Raw genomic sequence first — 17,198 nt, 5'->3', positions numbered from 1 at the left:
GTAAATGTCAACTGAATTAAAGGAATAAATTATAAGATTGTCAACATCATAAACTTTGGAATATAGACTTTTGTCATTCATTCATTCATTATATATATATATATATATATATATATATATATATATATATATATATGTATATGTAGAGAGAGAGAGAGAGAGAGAGATAGAGAGAGAGAGAGAGAGAGAGAGAGAGATAAAAAAAAGAACAAACCAACTTATGTGTTCATCAACGTTTCGTATTTATTTCAAGACTTCCTCTGGATGGGTGAATAAAATTAAGAAAACAAACACACCAGTACAAATATTTGAAAATTTTCTTGTGAAAAGTGTGACGCTATTCCATTTCAGAAACGGAAAAAGATGTTGGAAATTTAAAAAAAAGGGGGGGCTGCGTTGTTAAAGAGAGGGAGATTTTTAATAACGTCATATAGCCGTTAATATATTTTTAAAAGATATGACGCAGTTAAGTAATATTCTTTCTGGAGAAAAATATGTCCATTAAATTCAAATATAGTTGTGTAACTGAAATGAAATAAGTGTGCTTTGTTATGTAATTTATTGATTGAGATTATATGTATTAATTATTATAGGAGGTGTTGCTATGGTGTCTGAGGGTTAATCTGTGTCTACAATTAAATTATGTTCTTTTAATAGAAGTTTACTTATTAATTGCTCTACATTATAGACACCTCCACGTTGTTTAATTGTGCTTGAACTTGCGATAAGTGCTGATTCAAGAAGTCTCTGGTGCGATGTATTTGAGATAAATTTAACTAATTTTGCTTTTTTGAAGTTAAAGGTATGATTATGCTGCAATGAATGAGAGAATAATGCACTAAGAGAATCGCTATTTCTTAGCAATTCTCTAAGTGTGTTATTCTCTATGTTCATTGAGCCTTTTTTTCTAATTTACGCTTGGTTTCACCAACGTATCTACGATGGCAATTTTGGCAAGGAACAGAGGAAGTCTCGAAATAAAGACGAAACTTTGATGAACACATGACTCGGTTTGTTCCTTTTTATTTCTCTATTTCGTCGGAATACTATTTCCATTATTCACATCATATATACATATATACACTTTCGAAAATGACATTTATCTAACAGACAATGTAAATAACATGAATTGAAATCTCTCTCTTTGAATTATCAGTCCTGCAATTCTTTTGTTGATTTTCACGTCTAATCTTTGTTTCCTTCTAGTGCAATGTGTCCTTTTCGATGGAATGAAAGATAAAACAATATTGCCAGATAGTGCTATTATGTTGGAACCAAATGGAAATCCTGGAGACATTAGACCGAGTGGTACCGGGTGGAGAACAGATACACGAGAAGACAGGGTGATCACAATTACGGTTGGATATTATATGGAAGATGGCGGTGTAATTGAGCTAGTCGATACAGATAACGTTAAACAATACGTTGTTGAATTTCTCACAACTACTCAGGTAAATTATTACATCGCTTGTATTCTAAGCTCATGGCACAATTGAATTGCTTACGTCAATATCCTCTTTTTACAGCGTTAGAATTACGATTTATATATTGTGTTTTAAGATTAAAATTTTCTTTTGAATGCATTTTGTGTTTTCCTCCTTACAAACGATGTAACCAAACCTTTTGCTGCATGAAGTGAGAGAATCATATTACCATAAACAAATTCACTTATAGTACCATAAAAGTGCATTTTAGTAAAAGTTTTAATTACTGTAATATGCTGTAATGAATTTCTTAAAGTAAGGAATACGTTACTGATTTTCGCAACTGCTCAAGCGAATGATTATCTCGCCTAATATATGGAGAACATAAAAAAGTGGGTCTGATCCTTTTTATCTTAGTGAAAGATCACATCTAAATAGTTGCACTCAATAGAATCATTTTTATTTCATATCACATAAGATGTTTGTGTGAATATCGTTTTATTATTAATTGTAAAGACATCTTTTGTAGCGTCGATATATTGTAACGACCAAGAATAAATACAAATATACGCGTTAGTTAAACTATGCCAGTGTTGTAACTGGAGATAAAATTAAGAACACGGTTTGTTTTAAGATAAGTGTTACATTTCTGTCCATAGCCAAATTATAGAAATGGAGTAGATGTAATAACATAGGATCCAGTTGCTATCAACTCTTAAATTTTGCAGATTAGACAACAGAATACTTACCTTAATAAAACTACCCGATGAGTTTACACAACCTTGAGTCATTATTTCATGTTTATTGTGTGTAATACCTGGTTATTTTGTTGTTGATTTTTTTGTGTGTGTATGTTTTTACAGAAATCACTACCTCCAGGAAATTCACCAACTAAAGTAACAGAAAGAAATGACAAACCTGTCAATATTCCATCTGGTACCGATAAGACTGTAATTAGAATCACAGTTATTCCTCAAAATCCCAATAAACCTGTTACAGTGAAACTCTGCATTCAACTTTGCATCAAAGAAACAAGTGAGTAATAAAAATGATTTCATTTATTGAAAGATCAGTGTTTCTTTTATTTAAAATTCTGAACATTGTCGAACCAAGTCAGTCATTGAAGGCTACATTAAATGATAACTGAAATTATTAGTTTCATCTTATAAAATTTGAAAAAAAAAGTTTTAACAAGCAACAATTAATTACTTTTTCCACATGTAACATTTTTATTTAATAAATTATAAGATTGTTTTAAAAAATTTAAATTAAAAGTGTTTGCAGGTTAACCACATATATTTGAATTTATTTAGTTACTTTTGCAGGGCAATATAAGAAATTACTTGAAAATTACAAAGTTGAAAATTTACATTCCATGCAAATTGTATACAGAATAAAATTCCATGTGTTTTGCCTCTATACTTATATATAGCAATTCTTTTTATATGTAGTTTAAGACGAGTTTGAATACTTGATATAAACGAACAATTAGTACATCGAGTTTATCACATATGTTACATTATCGTAGATTTTCTCTTTTAACGTCAGAATAAATAGATTGTTAAACTGTTGTGTTTATACGGTTTAGCAATCTTAACATTTCTTGAAATATTTATCATTAAAGTTGTCTTAAAGTAAAAGTCTATTTTCAGCTGCACAGACGCCAATCGTAAGTACAACAACACCACAGCCAAGTGCATCTACGCCAAGTCCGGGAGTAACAACACAACCTACAAGTGTACCTACACCAAGTCAGGGAGTAACAACACAACCTACAAGTGTACCTACGTCAAGTCCTACACTAACAACACAACCTCCAGGTATATTTATATATATATATATATATATATATTAATATATATATACATATATGTGTGTGTGTGTGTGTGTGTGTGCGTGTGTGTGTCTACCTCTGTGAGTTCACGTATATATAAACATGTATTCTTACAAGTTTCATTTTTTTATTCATAATGTTGAATAACCTCATCAAAATTAAAATAAAAAAATGAATTTTATTTACATTTTTTTATTTTAATTTTGATGTTAGGGTTTGTAGTTTCTCCTATCTGTAATAATAGCGTGATAATATTTAGATCAGAAAATATGAAAAGTTATCATTTTTTATTTTCTTTTGTTTTTCGAGAAAGAAAAGCACTTGCGATCCTTGATATTTACAATGAAAAAATTTAAGAAATAATTTATATATTTTGATAAGATTTTATTGTGCGTGTTTCAGAGCGTTTTTAATTGTGCAAATTCAAATTATTTACAATCTCTTCGATCACCCCGTAACTATCTCACTCGAAACAAACACGTAAAAATTTCCTTTCGATCTTTGCATATTGTGATGAAAATTTTATTCTAATCTTGAGCATAATATCATGCTTAACATAAGCCTGACAGATAGATTTATGCATAAGTAGAGATGTAATGACATGTGAGAAGTCAATGTCAATGCAGATTTCCTAGCCTAGGCAACGTAGATATGTTTGTCTGACTCACATTGTATACGTTACGTCTAATTTAGAAACAGTTGTGCGTGTTTTGGCTTCGACTAAGGCTCTTAATTGATCGTTGTCAACATCCGATGGCCGACCACTATGCTCATCATCTTGAAGACTCTCGCCGCCGCTACGAAATTTCTTAAACCACCAGTGTGCTGTGCGTTCTAGTAGTGGTTCCCAGGAAAAACGCTTCGTTGATATTGCGAGTCATTTCAGCAGCTTTTTGGCCTAGCTTGAATTGAAATAAGAAAATTGTGAGAGTTTACTTTTTTCTCATCTTGTATTCAACGTTTTAAAAAGAAAACATAATTGTTTTAAAACGATTGTAATTTAAGCGATTAGATAGAGCGGAAAACGCTATCTAAAATGATATATAAATAAAGATATTAAAACGCAAAACTTTAATTGGAAATACATCATTTGAAGTCCAAATTAAAAATTCTGCAATAAGTTTTGTTTCTGAACCTAATAATAATTTTACTTTATTATGTGTCTATAAGCATTTGTAGTGGCATAAATCATAAGGAGCCAACAACCCCGTCAAATAAGATATACTGGTTTGTATCGATCTCACTTTGTGTAAACACACAAAATTTTTATTCAGTATTCAGATATTTCGACAAAAGTTCTGTTTCAAATAAAAAAAATGGAACAGGAGGACATGCCACAGCAAGACTAGCTGACAAATCGAGATGCGGAGATGCTTCAGAAAGATCTATGCCAATGCAGATCCCTTAGTCTAAGCCTTCTAATATCACAATAATAATATACAGAGAACAAAATGACCTCAAAATATGTATTTCTTGAAAAATAATAGCGTAAGTAATTACTTTTTGAAGCGTTTTCAGTTAAGCATGATAGTCGTATTTATGATGTAGCAATCAGATTTTTTTATGTACTATTTTCTCTTTAGTTAACCAGACAAGCAAATGCTGAGAAATTTGCCCAACTACTAATAGAATCACTTGGTGTATGAATACTGTTTGTTGACCTCGGTTTTCAAAAGTATTTTCCTGTTATAGAATGTAAAGTGCCACGCTGAATACCAGGCTCCATGCGGACTGGTGAGTTGAAAAGAACCTATACACATCCCCTTACTCGACCGATGCAAATACTTGTATGAACGTACTTCAAAGAACTAGTCCAACAAACTGTCAAACTGCATTCATACACAAAGCCATTTTGTTGGTCGATGGGCCAATGATTCAAGGATTGCTTGCCTGTTTACATTAAGAGAAAAATGTAATGGAAAACATGTGACTGATACAATATCATACCTAGCAAGTTTCATGATTGTATTTAAAATATATTTTCCAGTGATAATCAATACAAACGCTTTTAGCAAACCTACATATATTTCATATATTACGAGGGGCGTGCAATAAGTAATTCCCCTGACCCACTTCCCATAGAAGTAGAGCAACGAAACTTGGCACAGTTATTAGTCTTTCTCTACATAGGAACCACCCAGAGTTATGCATTTCTCATATCGTTTGATGCAGTTCTGGAGACCGTTTTTGTAGAACACCCCAGGTTGGTCCTCCAACCACGACGTGACTTCAAAAATCAAGGCTGCATCATCTGGGAAACGCTTTCCTTTCAAAAACAACTTCATAGTTAGGAAGAGGTGAAAGTCAGAGGGTGCAAGGTCAGGAGAGTAGGGAGGATGGGAAAGGATTTTATAACCACACACCCGTGCTTCTGATCTGGTGACATGCGAGTTGTGAACCGGAGCGTTGTCCTACAGGAGGCGCATAACTTTGCTGATCTTGCCCCGCCTCTTGATTTTGATAGCTTCCCTTAATTTCCTCAAAAGTGAAGCAGAATAGGCTCCTGTAATTGTGGTACCCTTTGCCAGGAAATCTGTCATCACTACTTCGCCCTGGTCCCAGAAAACTGTGAGCATGACCTTGCCAGCAGAGGGCTGCACCCTTGCCTTCTTTGGAGGTGAGAGTCCAAGTGTTTCCACTGCATTGACTGGGCTTTGGTCTCTGGATCATAGTAATAGACCCAGGTTTCATCCTGTGTAATCAGTTTTTTGAAAAACTTTGACTCATCTTCTTGGCACATCTCCAAATTCATTCTCGAGCACTCGACGCGTTCTCGCTTCTGGAATGGTGTGAGTAACCTGGCAATCCATCTGGCAGACACCTTATGCATATGCAAATGGTCATGAATGATAGTTTCCACAAACCCTATACTAATCATGACATCTTGGGCTATTTGGCGAATAGTAATGCGCCAATCTTCCAAAATGGCAGCCTCAACTTGACGGACAGATGCCTCATCAATGGCAGAAGGGGGGGGGCGACCAGGTCTGGGAGCTGTTTCCACAGACTTCCGGCCATGTTTGAATTCACGATGCCAGCGTTTTACAAGGTCATATGATGGGACATCATCACCATAAGTTTCTTTCATTTCATCAAAATTCTCCTGTGGTGTGCGTCCTTTCAAATACAAAAACCGGATCACTGCTCGACATTCAACAGGCTCCATTTCACACCTGACTCAGTTCAAACACCTGTAAAACAGAAACCACAATTCGTTAAGAGCTATAATTTGCCACATACCCCATAAAGATATAAATCATTGCACATGCAAAATTTCAGCTAGATCAGACAACTGAAAGTGAGTCAGGGGCATTACTTATTGCAAGCCCCTCATATTTAATTGGAATTCATTATTTGTGGTTACAACATGACGAAGGCCAGAGACATAGTGGCCGAATCGTCGTGAAACAACAACTAAGAAAAATTAGTATAATAGTCCGCAAAATATTTTTTTTAAACAAAGTGAAACAACAATTAAGAAAGATGATAATTATAGTCCGAAATAAATTTTTTTTAAAGTGAACGAACAACTAAAAAAGAGAAGGAAAATAGTCCGCAATAAACAAATTTTTTAAAAAGTGAAACAAAACTAAGAAAGATGAGGAAAATAGTCGGCAATACACAAATGTTTTTAAAAAGTGAAAAAGCAGCAACGAAAGTTAAGGATAATAGTCTGCAATAAACAAAATTAAAAAATGAAGTGAATCAACAACTAAGAAAGATGAGCAAAATAGTCTATAATAAATAAATTTAAAAAGAAGTAAAGCAACAACTAAGAAAGATGAGGACAAAAGTCTGCAATAAATAATTTTTTTGAAAAAGTAAAACAAAAACTAAGAAAGATGAGAATAATAGTCTACAATAAATAAATCTTTAAAAAAAGTGAGACAAGAACTAAAAAAAAGATGAGGATAATAGTCGGCAATAAAATTTTTCAAACAGTGAGAACAAAACTAAGAAAGATAAGGATAATAATCTGTAATAAATATTTTTTTTTAAGTGAAACAACAACTATGAAAGATGAGAATAATAGTCTACAATGAATAAATTTTAAAAAAAATAGTAAAACAATAACAAAGAAAGATGAGGATAATAGTCTGCAATAAATAATTTTTTTAAATGTAACACCACAACCACAAATGATGAGGATAATAGTCTTCAATAAATACGTTTTTTAAATGTAACACCACAACCACAAATGATGAGGATAATAGTCTTCAATAAATATTTTTTTTAATGTAACACCACAACCACAAATGATGAGGATAATAGTCTGCAATAAATAATTTTTTTAAATGTAACACCACAACCACAAATGATGAGGATAATAGTCTTCAATAAATAATTTATTTTAAATGTAACACCACAACCACAAATGATGAGGATAATAGTCTTAAATAAATATTTTTTTTTAATGTAACCCCATAACCACAAATGATGAGGATAATAGTCTGCAATAAATAATTTTTTTGAAAAAGTGACACATCAACAAAGAAAGATAAAGATAATAGTCTGAAATAAATAAATAAATTTTTAAAAAATGAAACAACAACTAAGAAAGATGAGGACAAAAGTCTGCAATAAATGTTTTTTTTGAAAAAGTAAAACAAAAACTAAGAAAGATGAGAATAATAGTCTACAATAAATAAATCTTTAAAAAAATTGAGACAAGAACTAAAAAAAAGATGAGGATAATAGTCGGCAATAAAATTTTTTAAACAGTGAGAACAAAACTAAGAAAGATAAGGATAATAATCTGCAATAAGTATTTTTTTTAAATTGAAACAACAACTATGAAAGATGAGAATAATAGTCTACAATGAATAAATTTTAAAAAAAATAGTAAAACAATAACAAAGAAAGATGAGGATAATAGTCTGCAATAAATAATTTTTTTAAATGTAACACCACAACCACAAATGATGAGGATAATAGTCTTCAATAAATATTTTTTTAAATGTAACACCACAACCACAAATGATGAGGATAATAGTCTTCAATAAATTTTTTTTTTTAAATGTAACACCACAACCACAAATGATGAGGATAATAGTCTTCAATAAATATTTTTTTTAAATGTAACACCACAACCACAAATGATGAGGATAATAGTCTGCAATAAATATTTTTTTAAATGTAACACCACAACCACAAATGATGAGGATAATAGTCTTCAATAAATTTTTTTTAAATGTAACACCACAACCACAAATGATGAGGATAATAGTCTTCAATAAATTTTTTTTTTTAAATGTAACACCACAACCACAAATGATGAGGATAATAGTCTTCAATAAATATTTTTTTTAAATGTAACACCACAACCACAAATGATGAGGATAATAGTCTGCAATAAATATTTTTTTTTTAAAAAGTGAAACAACAACTAAGAAAAATGAAGATTATCGTCTGCAATAAATAAATTTTAAAAATAGTAGAAAATAACATCTTATTTTTTACTATTTTTAAAATTTGTTTATTGCAGACGATAATCTTCATTAACAACAACTAAGAGATATGAGGATATTAGTCTGCAATAAATAATTTCTTATAAACAAGTGAAACCACAACTAAGAAAAATAAGGATCATTGTCTGCAATAAATAAATTTTTTGAAAAAGTAAGACAAAAACTAAGGAAGATGAGGATAATAGTCTGCAATAAACAAGATTTTTTTTGAAAAAGTAAAACAACAAGTAAGAAAAATGAGGATAATAGTCTGCAATAAATATTTTTATAAAGTGAAACCACAACTAAGAAAGATAAGGATAATAGTCTGCAATAAATATTTTTTTTAAAAGACTGAGACAACAACTAAGAAAGATGAGGATAATATTCTGCAAAAAATAAATTTTTTTTAAAAGTGACACAACAACTAACAAAAATTAAGATAATCGTCTGCAATAAATAAGTTTTTAAACAAAGTGAGAACACAACTAAGAAAGATGAGGATAATAGTCTACAATAAATAATTTTTTTTTTAAGTGAAACGACAACTAAGAAAGATGAGGAGTATAGTAAGCAATAAATACATTTTAAAAATAGTATAAAATAACTAAGAAGGATGAGGATAATAGTCTGCAATAAATATTTTTTTTTTAAAAGTGAAACAACTAATAAAAATGAGCATAATAGTCTGCAATAAATGTTTTTGAAAACAACTAAAACAAAAGATAAGGATAATAGTTTGTAATAAAAAATTCAAATAAAAAATTAACAACAACTAAGAAAGATAAGGATAATAGTTTGCAATAAACAAATTTTTTAAAAAGTGAAACAATAACTGAGAAAAATGTAGAACATAGTCTGAAAATAAATAATTTTAAAAAAGTGGAAACCACTACTAAGAAAGATGAGGGTAATAGCCTTCTATGAATAAAATTATGAAAAGATTTTATCTTAAATCCTCATATCTATCCAGATAGGAAACATCGTTTATTTCCCCATATATTTCCTCACGTACATGCATTAGAAATGTGACTTGTAGAAATGTTTTCAAAAATATACTATATAATTATCCATTTGCAGCAATATGTCCAATGATTGATAGAATGACAGATGAGCAAATGCTACCAAATAATGCCATCGTTCTGGAACCGAATCCAACAGCAGTTTCAAGCGATGTAAGACCGAACGGTGAAGGATGGGTTACACAGGTACAGGGGAATAGATTAGCCAAAATTGACGTCGGAAATATGTCACCTGGTGGTCAAATTGAATTGATCGATACTTCTAATGTCAAGGAATACATTGTCGAATTCATCACTCCATCGCAGGTAATTTTGTTTAATACACACATACTATGCTTCTTACAGAGAAACTCGCCTCTACCTAAATATTATATCTTAACTAGCATACCGTGTTTCCCGACGTTGCCAGGTATTGCCTGACGTTGTCTGGAGTTGTTCTGGGAAATATAAAAGAATGCTAACTAAAAAGATGTCATTAAGTATTATTAAGTATTCTTTTTTAATGTATATATGACTAAACATAATTTATTTAGACTCAGAAATATAGTTTATGAGTCTTATTGTCAGGCTAATTCTTATTTGAGTCTCATGAGTTATTGAAATTGCATTCGTTTGCATGAAGTGATTAGTAGGGATCTCCAATGTTCGCCATCAAAACACAGAGAAGAGAAGGAAGGAGACAGAGAAGAAAAGCAAATATATGGAACTGGATTGAGAGCGGAAAGGGATATGAAAGTTTCCAAAATAAAGGGATATGGAAAATACCAAAAATTAAAAAAAAGAATTAGCGAGATGACTGAGATGATACAACGGATAACAATAATGAAAATGACTGAAATATTTAGAAATGCCCTTGCAAGTAATATACATGAAGTGCAAATGTTAACAGGACATATATAAAAGAATGCTAACTAAAAAGATATCATTAAGTATTATTAAGTATTCTTTTCTAATGTATATATGACTAAAATTAATTTATTTGTACATGTAGAGACTCAAAAATATAGTTTATGAGTCTTATTGGCGGGCTAATTCTTATTTGAGTCTCATAAATTATTGAAATTGCATTCGTTTGCGTGAAGTGATTAGTAGGGATCTCCAATGTTCGCTATGAAAACGGTCACGTCATCATTTTCTGCGTATTTTATGAAGCTCTTTATAAGCATTGTTTATTTAGAGTTGTAGCAAAAGTGTAAGATATGCATAATAGAAGTAAAATCTAATAATTACAAAATTAGAAAACCTGTTCCCAAAATTTTATGGTTAAAACTGAAAATTTCTGAAAAAAAGAATGTAAATCATCTAAATGTTTTAAAACATTTTCTATAATATTTTTTTTGATTTTAAAGTTCGACAAAGTATAATATTTGTTAATGAGAAGTAGTATCTTCTTTTTTTACAAAATAATAATATTGAATTGATCTGCATTGTTTATTTACGAATTCAATGTAAACATAAAATAAATATTACTTCAGCAAAGATTATGCTACAATTCCAAGGAATTGTAATATATTTGGTTCAGATTTCATAAAATGAAATAGAAGCACAATGTACAAAACTATAACTTTCGCATATAATTTTAGAAAGCTGCATATAAATATAACTTGTAAGAGTGAATAAGTATAAAAAACTTTAAAACTCTCACCATTAATTGATATTTTCTAAATTTATTGAACACATATATGTCTACCTGTGAAAAATGGGCACTATATCAGAATATTATTGTAAGGCGTCGATAATGAAAATACGATTTTAGTGTCGCATTTTCATTATTTTCCTATGTTTAAATATTTTTTTATTAATTTAAATCGTAAGCAGTTTATTTTAGGCTTCGTGTTTTGAATTGTACATAGCTTATGATGATAATAATAACCTTTATTAAGTTATATCGTGTTACATATAGGCTGGAATTCTATAGTGTTATTTTGAAGTACATAGTAAATGACGATGACCTGTCTAAACATTTTAAGTGAGTAGAAATAATAATAATAATAATAATAATAATAATAATAATAATAATATTAATGACCTGTTACATATAGATAAAAAATGTTACATATAGATAAAAAATCTTAAAGGTTAAAAGGTGAAGAAAGAATTTAGCCATGGCATGGATCGACTACAAAAAAGCTATGACAGGATCCTCCAAGCATGGATAATAGAATGCCTAAAAATGTATAAAATACCATGCGGGATCACCAACATAATAGAAAATGCAATGAAAACATGAAGACTGGAATTGACAGCTGATGGACAACACGTAACAGAAATTACCATGCAAAGAGGCATGTTCCAAGGAGACTCACTATAACTACTACTGTTCATCATAGCCATGATTCCCTTGAACACTATTCTGAGAAAGTGCCAAGTCGGATACAAGTGTTTCAATACAGAGGAGAAAATGAACCACCTGATGTATATGGACGATCTTAAACTTTTTGCAAGGACCGAAAAGGAGCTAGAGACACTAATTAACACTACCAGGATCTTCAGCACAGATATCCAAATGGAATTTCGAATGGAAAAGTGCGCACAAATAGTAATCAGAAAGAGAAAACTGGAAACGACAGAAGGCATAGAACTATCGAACCAAACAGAAATGAGGGCACTAAGGGAAGAAGACGACTATAAATACTTGGGAATTCTAGAAGCGGACACTATCATAGCAACAGAAATGACAGAGAAAATTGGAAAGGAATACCCAAGGAGAACAAGAAAACTCCTGGAAACGAAATTATATAGCAGAAACCTAATAAAAGGTATAAATACATGGGCAGTATCACTAGTAAGACACTCTAGTCCGTTTATAGGATGGACAAAAGAAGAACTGAGACAACTCGACAAGAAAACCAGGAAACTCATGACCATGCATAATACACTACACCCAAAGGACGATATTGGGAGAATCTACGTGATAACGAAAGACAGCGGAAGAGGACTGATCTGTATAGAAGATTGTGTGAAGGACTCAAAAAAGAACTAGAAAAATACATAATGCAAAACGCTGAAAGGATAATTATGGCAGACCGAGACACTGAACAAAAGCAACAAAACAGACAACAGAGAGACAAATGACAAAAGTAGAAAAGAGAAGTGGGAAGAGAAACAACTTCACGGAAGATTCATAAGAATGACAAAAGATGAGAATAACGAAAACACGTGGACATGGATGCGAAAAGGCAATATAAACCTAGAAACTTAATCTCTAATAACTGCAGCACGATAAGAACCAAACATATCAAAGCGAGGATCGGTAAAACACAAGAAAAAAAAAATAAAAAACAGCAAATGTAGACTATGTGGAGAAAGAGACGAAACGATAAACCATATAGTAAGTGACTGCAGCAAACTGGCCCAAAAGGAATACAAAAAACAGGCAGGATCAAGTGGGAATGGCGGTGCAATGGGAACTTTGCAAACGACTGCATTTTGAGCCTACAGACAAATGGTACAAGAAAAAACCTGCAACAGCACTCGAAAACGAGAACCACAAAATCCTATGAGACATTTGCATACAGACGGACAAACCCATCCAAGCAAGAATACAAGATGTCACAATAATTAACAAGAAAGAAAAATCCTGAATAAGCGTTACAGGGAATGAAAGAAACCGAAGCTCCATATCTACAATTCTACACCCCCATCATGCATCACCCCCATTGATTCATCACCGCTCCCCCCCCAAAAAAAAACAAAGTGATACCAAAGAGCCAAGAAGGGTCAAGAAGGACTGAAAAATGGAGGAGAGAGCACAAGCAAGACCCCGGTTGGACAAGCACAACGAGGACTGGGACCTAGAGGAGGCTGAGTGCCACTCAAATTCCAGTATGAACCAATGGCTACTGCCAGCGAGAAATGAATGGTAAGTGGCTGTTGCGATGATGCAAATAATTTTGCAAATGCTATCGAAGGAGGTGGAGAGAGCTAGACGTCTGGGGAGACTTGTTGTCACTCAGCTTCCAGAGAACACCACAGGTTTCCAATCAAATCGTTTGTTGACTTGTGTGAAAGCTCATTGTGAGCCAATATTACTAATACTTGCAAACAAAAATCACAACATACTATAGGACGTATAAACAAATAAAATATCCAAGCAAGAAGGCCGGATGTCATAATGAAAGGAAAAGTTCTATCAGAGCGTTAATTTCGCCATTCCATCAAAACACAGAGAAGAAAACGAAGGAGACAGAGAAGAAAAGCAAATATATGGAACTGGGCTGACAGCTGAAAGGGATATGAAAGTTTCCAAAATAAAGGGATATGGAAAATACCAAAAATTAAAAAAAAAAGAATTAGAGAGATGACTAAGATGATGCAACGGATAACAATAATGAAAACGACTGAAATATTTAGAAATGCCCTTGAAAGTAATATAAACGAAGTGAAAACGCTAACAGGACATATAGAACCTCCAACAAAAGTTTTAAAAAACTAAAAAAGAATAGAGGAACACCACATGACATCAAGAAAACTGAAATTGTATGATTATAAGTTAGCCCAACTCCATAAAAACAACAACAAAATATGTACCGTCGGCATCAACTGCCACATCAAACGGTCGTGAAGTTCAGGGAGGATGGAAAGACAGAGGAGAGAAAACACTACTCAAACCTCCACTGAATGAGTGCAGATAGGACTGGGACCTTAAGAAGAGGTATTGCCACACAAATTCCAGTGAAGACCAATGGTCGCCACTGGACGGGAATCAATGGTAAACCGCTGTTGCGATAACGCAAATTAATTTTCAAAAGTTATCAAAAGAGATGGAGATTACTGGAAATCTAAGGAGATTCTTGTCACTCAGGCAGCAGTTTGTTGACAGAGAGAAATCTTTAATATGTGCCTGTGTGAAAACTAATAGTGATGTCATAATAATAATAATAATAATAATAATAATAATAATAATAATAATAATAATATTCATTTAGAGAATAAAAAACATTTAGTAACGTTATGATTAATACCACATAAAGATTATTACACGTGCCGTAGATAACAGAATTTAAAAAAAATATGCTATTAATGATTAAATAATAGATATACAAACATCTGCTCTAACATATTTTAACATGTATCGCTAGTATACAAACATAGGCACAGATAAATGTATTTATTTAAACAAAGATTACTTGTCTGAGGTTGATTCTACTTCCAATACAATGTACATTAGATGCTTAGTTTAGTTAACTTTAAATAATTGAAGACTGGAATAAACGTAATAGCATTGCTTAAGATTGTTGAGCTAATAAATGATATCATTCTTGTCGTCATTTGCAGACTCCAACTCCTTCAGGACTTGTCACTCCTTCAGGAGTTGTCTCTACTTTAGGAGCAACACTCGTTCCTTCTGTGACACCTACATCAACTCGAATAGTATCACCATCCAATGAGCCCGTGAACATTCCCCCTGGTACATCTGCAACTCGAGTGCTTATTACAATTGTACCTGAGGAACGTACAAAACTAGTCAACCTGAAAATTTCCATCAAAATATGCACCGAAAAGTCAAGTGAGTCTTTTACGCTTCTTACCTGATTCAAATCTACTAGGTCCATCTTCACTTTCCGTGTTATCAGCTAGACATATTTCCTGTGCCGCAAACATCTTATCTTATATAATTATAATAAATAATTCCCATCACTAACATGGCTAAAATTAAACAATTGCTTTGTCAAATAAAACTTGTGCGTGGACAAGCTCCCAAAACTGATTTTTATTCCAACGTGGCTGCATATATATTTTGAACGGAAGATTTTGAGTAGATGTAAGAAAAGCTAAATAATCGTAACATATTATGCGTGTATTTCTAACATTTCCGGTTGTATAAACATTCCAAAATAGAGATCTGTTTTCTGAATCACTCAGTCACAATGCTGACAACGAAAACTTTGATAAGGACACCATGTGTATATTTGAAATTATACTAATTAAAAAAATGCGTTTCTGTGCAATTAAGAAAACCGTAGGATAAATTACCAAATGTTAGAATTAATGTAAGTATTTTGTTGAATATTTATGAATGCTTTTTAGTGCATGGTAAAAGGACAACTCTGATATTATTCTCAGAATGGCAAAGTCCAGTAAATATTAAAAAATTAACTCGGTTTCCTCAGATCATGAATTGTACACTTGTTGCTAATTCATTACAATATGAATCCTTATTTGGAAAGAACTCAAATATTAATTAATACATTTATTGTAAAGAATTAAATATTCTAATTTTGTATACAGTTCTGTTTATATTTAATTATTGTGAGTCATGAATTTTCATCTTAACTTTTTTATCATGGTATTATCATTTGAAATATATGTTAAATATAAAATGTATTTATAGCACCAACACAGGCTGTGACAACACCGACATCAGGTTTGACTACGGTACCTTCTACAGTAACAACACAAATGCCTGGAGCAACTACAACATCTCCAGGTATATATTTATATACATATGTTTGTGGGTGTAAATGTGTGTGCTCTATTATCATGTTGTTCTTAATGTCTTGAAAACGAAAGAAAATTTTCTGTTAAATTTATAAGGAATATATTCTGAATTTCTCATCTGTTTTGTTATTTTATGAATTTAATGGCTACATAACTTATTTTACTTATTTAAGTAAAGATGTTTTTAAGTGCTGATGTTAACAAAGATCTCTCAGCGTATGCTTTCTGATACTGTAAGCATAAAAACAAACTCACTTTAAAATATGCGTGTCAAATCTACAAGAATAACATATGCATGCTTAAATGGTATTTTTTGATCATTTGTTTTTCACATTTCGAATTCAGTTATGTCATGGGACATGATTTATTTGATAAAATAACCAGTATATAAACAACGTTTCCGAAAAATAGGTTTGAATTTTATTTACAAAGAATTAAACTGCAGCATTATATAGTTATTCGGGGACTTAAGCAAATGTTTAGTAATAAATATTCTCATATTTGAAGTACTAATCAAAGATCATATTTTAGTACATTTATTATCTGTTATGACTCACAGGTAGCCACAAAGGAGAACAGAACAACGAAAAACAGTTAGAAACATGTATTACATGAGAACAACTGAAAACCTGGCGCGGAGAAAACCCTCTCAGGGCTGACGGACCCAGTAGGTCTTCCCAGATCATCCGTCGAGGAGAAGGAAAACTCTGAAACTAAACCAAAGGGGAGAGAGGCCTCTTCAGTCTTGGATGACAACCTTCCTAGAGCTGGTGACTCAAACAAATTCACCGGTTTGCAAACCTAAATTTCTTAAGGAGTAGATAGGCTCTGTCTATCGCCCGGCTTCCACACGCCTTCTTTACCTATTAGTCAAGCGCAGAGACACTATCTCGGTGATTCGACAGAAACACCCAGCGGTAGATCTTGTTTCCTGGCTAGGGCAACGAACGCCGTTCTTCCCCATTCCCAGCACGCCCCACCCCTAAAACTGAACATTTGGGAGTGCTTGAGTATAAGATATGCCTGAGCG

General features: G+C 32.2%; 1 protein-coding gene across 1 annotated transcript in view; it reads left to right on the top strand.

The window, feature by feature from the left end:
- The window catches only part of LOC145283928 (SCO-spondin-like), a 157,633-nt gene that overhangs the window by 119,225 nt on the left and 21,210 nt on the right, over positions 1-17,198 (top strand). Inside the window, exons 27-32 of the mRNA XM_080133028.1 lie at positions 1,207-1,451; positions 2,288-2,459; positions 3,077-3,244; positions 9,786-10,033; positions 15,005-15,236; positions 16,062-16,157. Coding sequence (XP_079989154.1) covers positions 1,207-1,451; positions 2,288-2,459; positions 3,077-3,244; positions 9,786-10,033; positions 15,005-15,236; positions 16,062-16,157 — 1,161 coding nt within the window. The remainder of the gene's footprint in view (positions 1-1,206; positions 1,452-2,287; positions 2,460-3,076; positions 3,245-9,785; positions 10,034-15,004; positions 15,237-16,061; positions 16,158-17,198) is intronic.

The sequence above is a fragment of the Euprymna scolopes genome, chromosome 8 (genome assembly GCF_053919585.1).
Source record: "Euprymna scolopes isolate OS-2025 chromosome 8, ASM5391958v1, whole genome shotgun sequence".
Classification (NCBI taxonomy): Eukaryota; Metazoa; Mollusca; class Cephalopoda; order Sepiida; family Sepiolidae; genus Euprymna; species Euprymna scolopes.
Note: the sequence above shows the minus strand (reverse complement) of the source record. Positions and strands in the feature narration are given on the sequence as shown.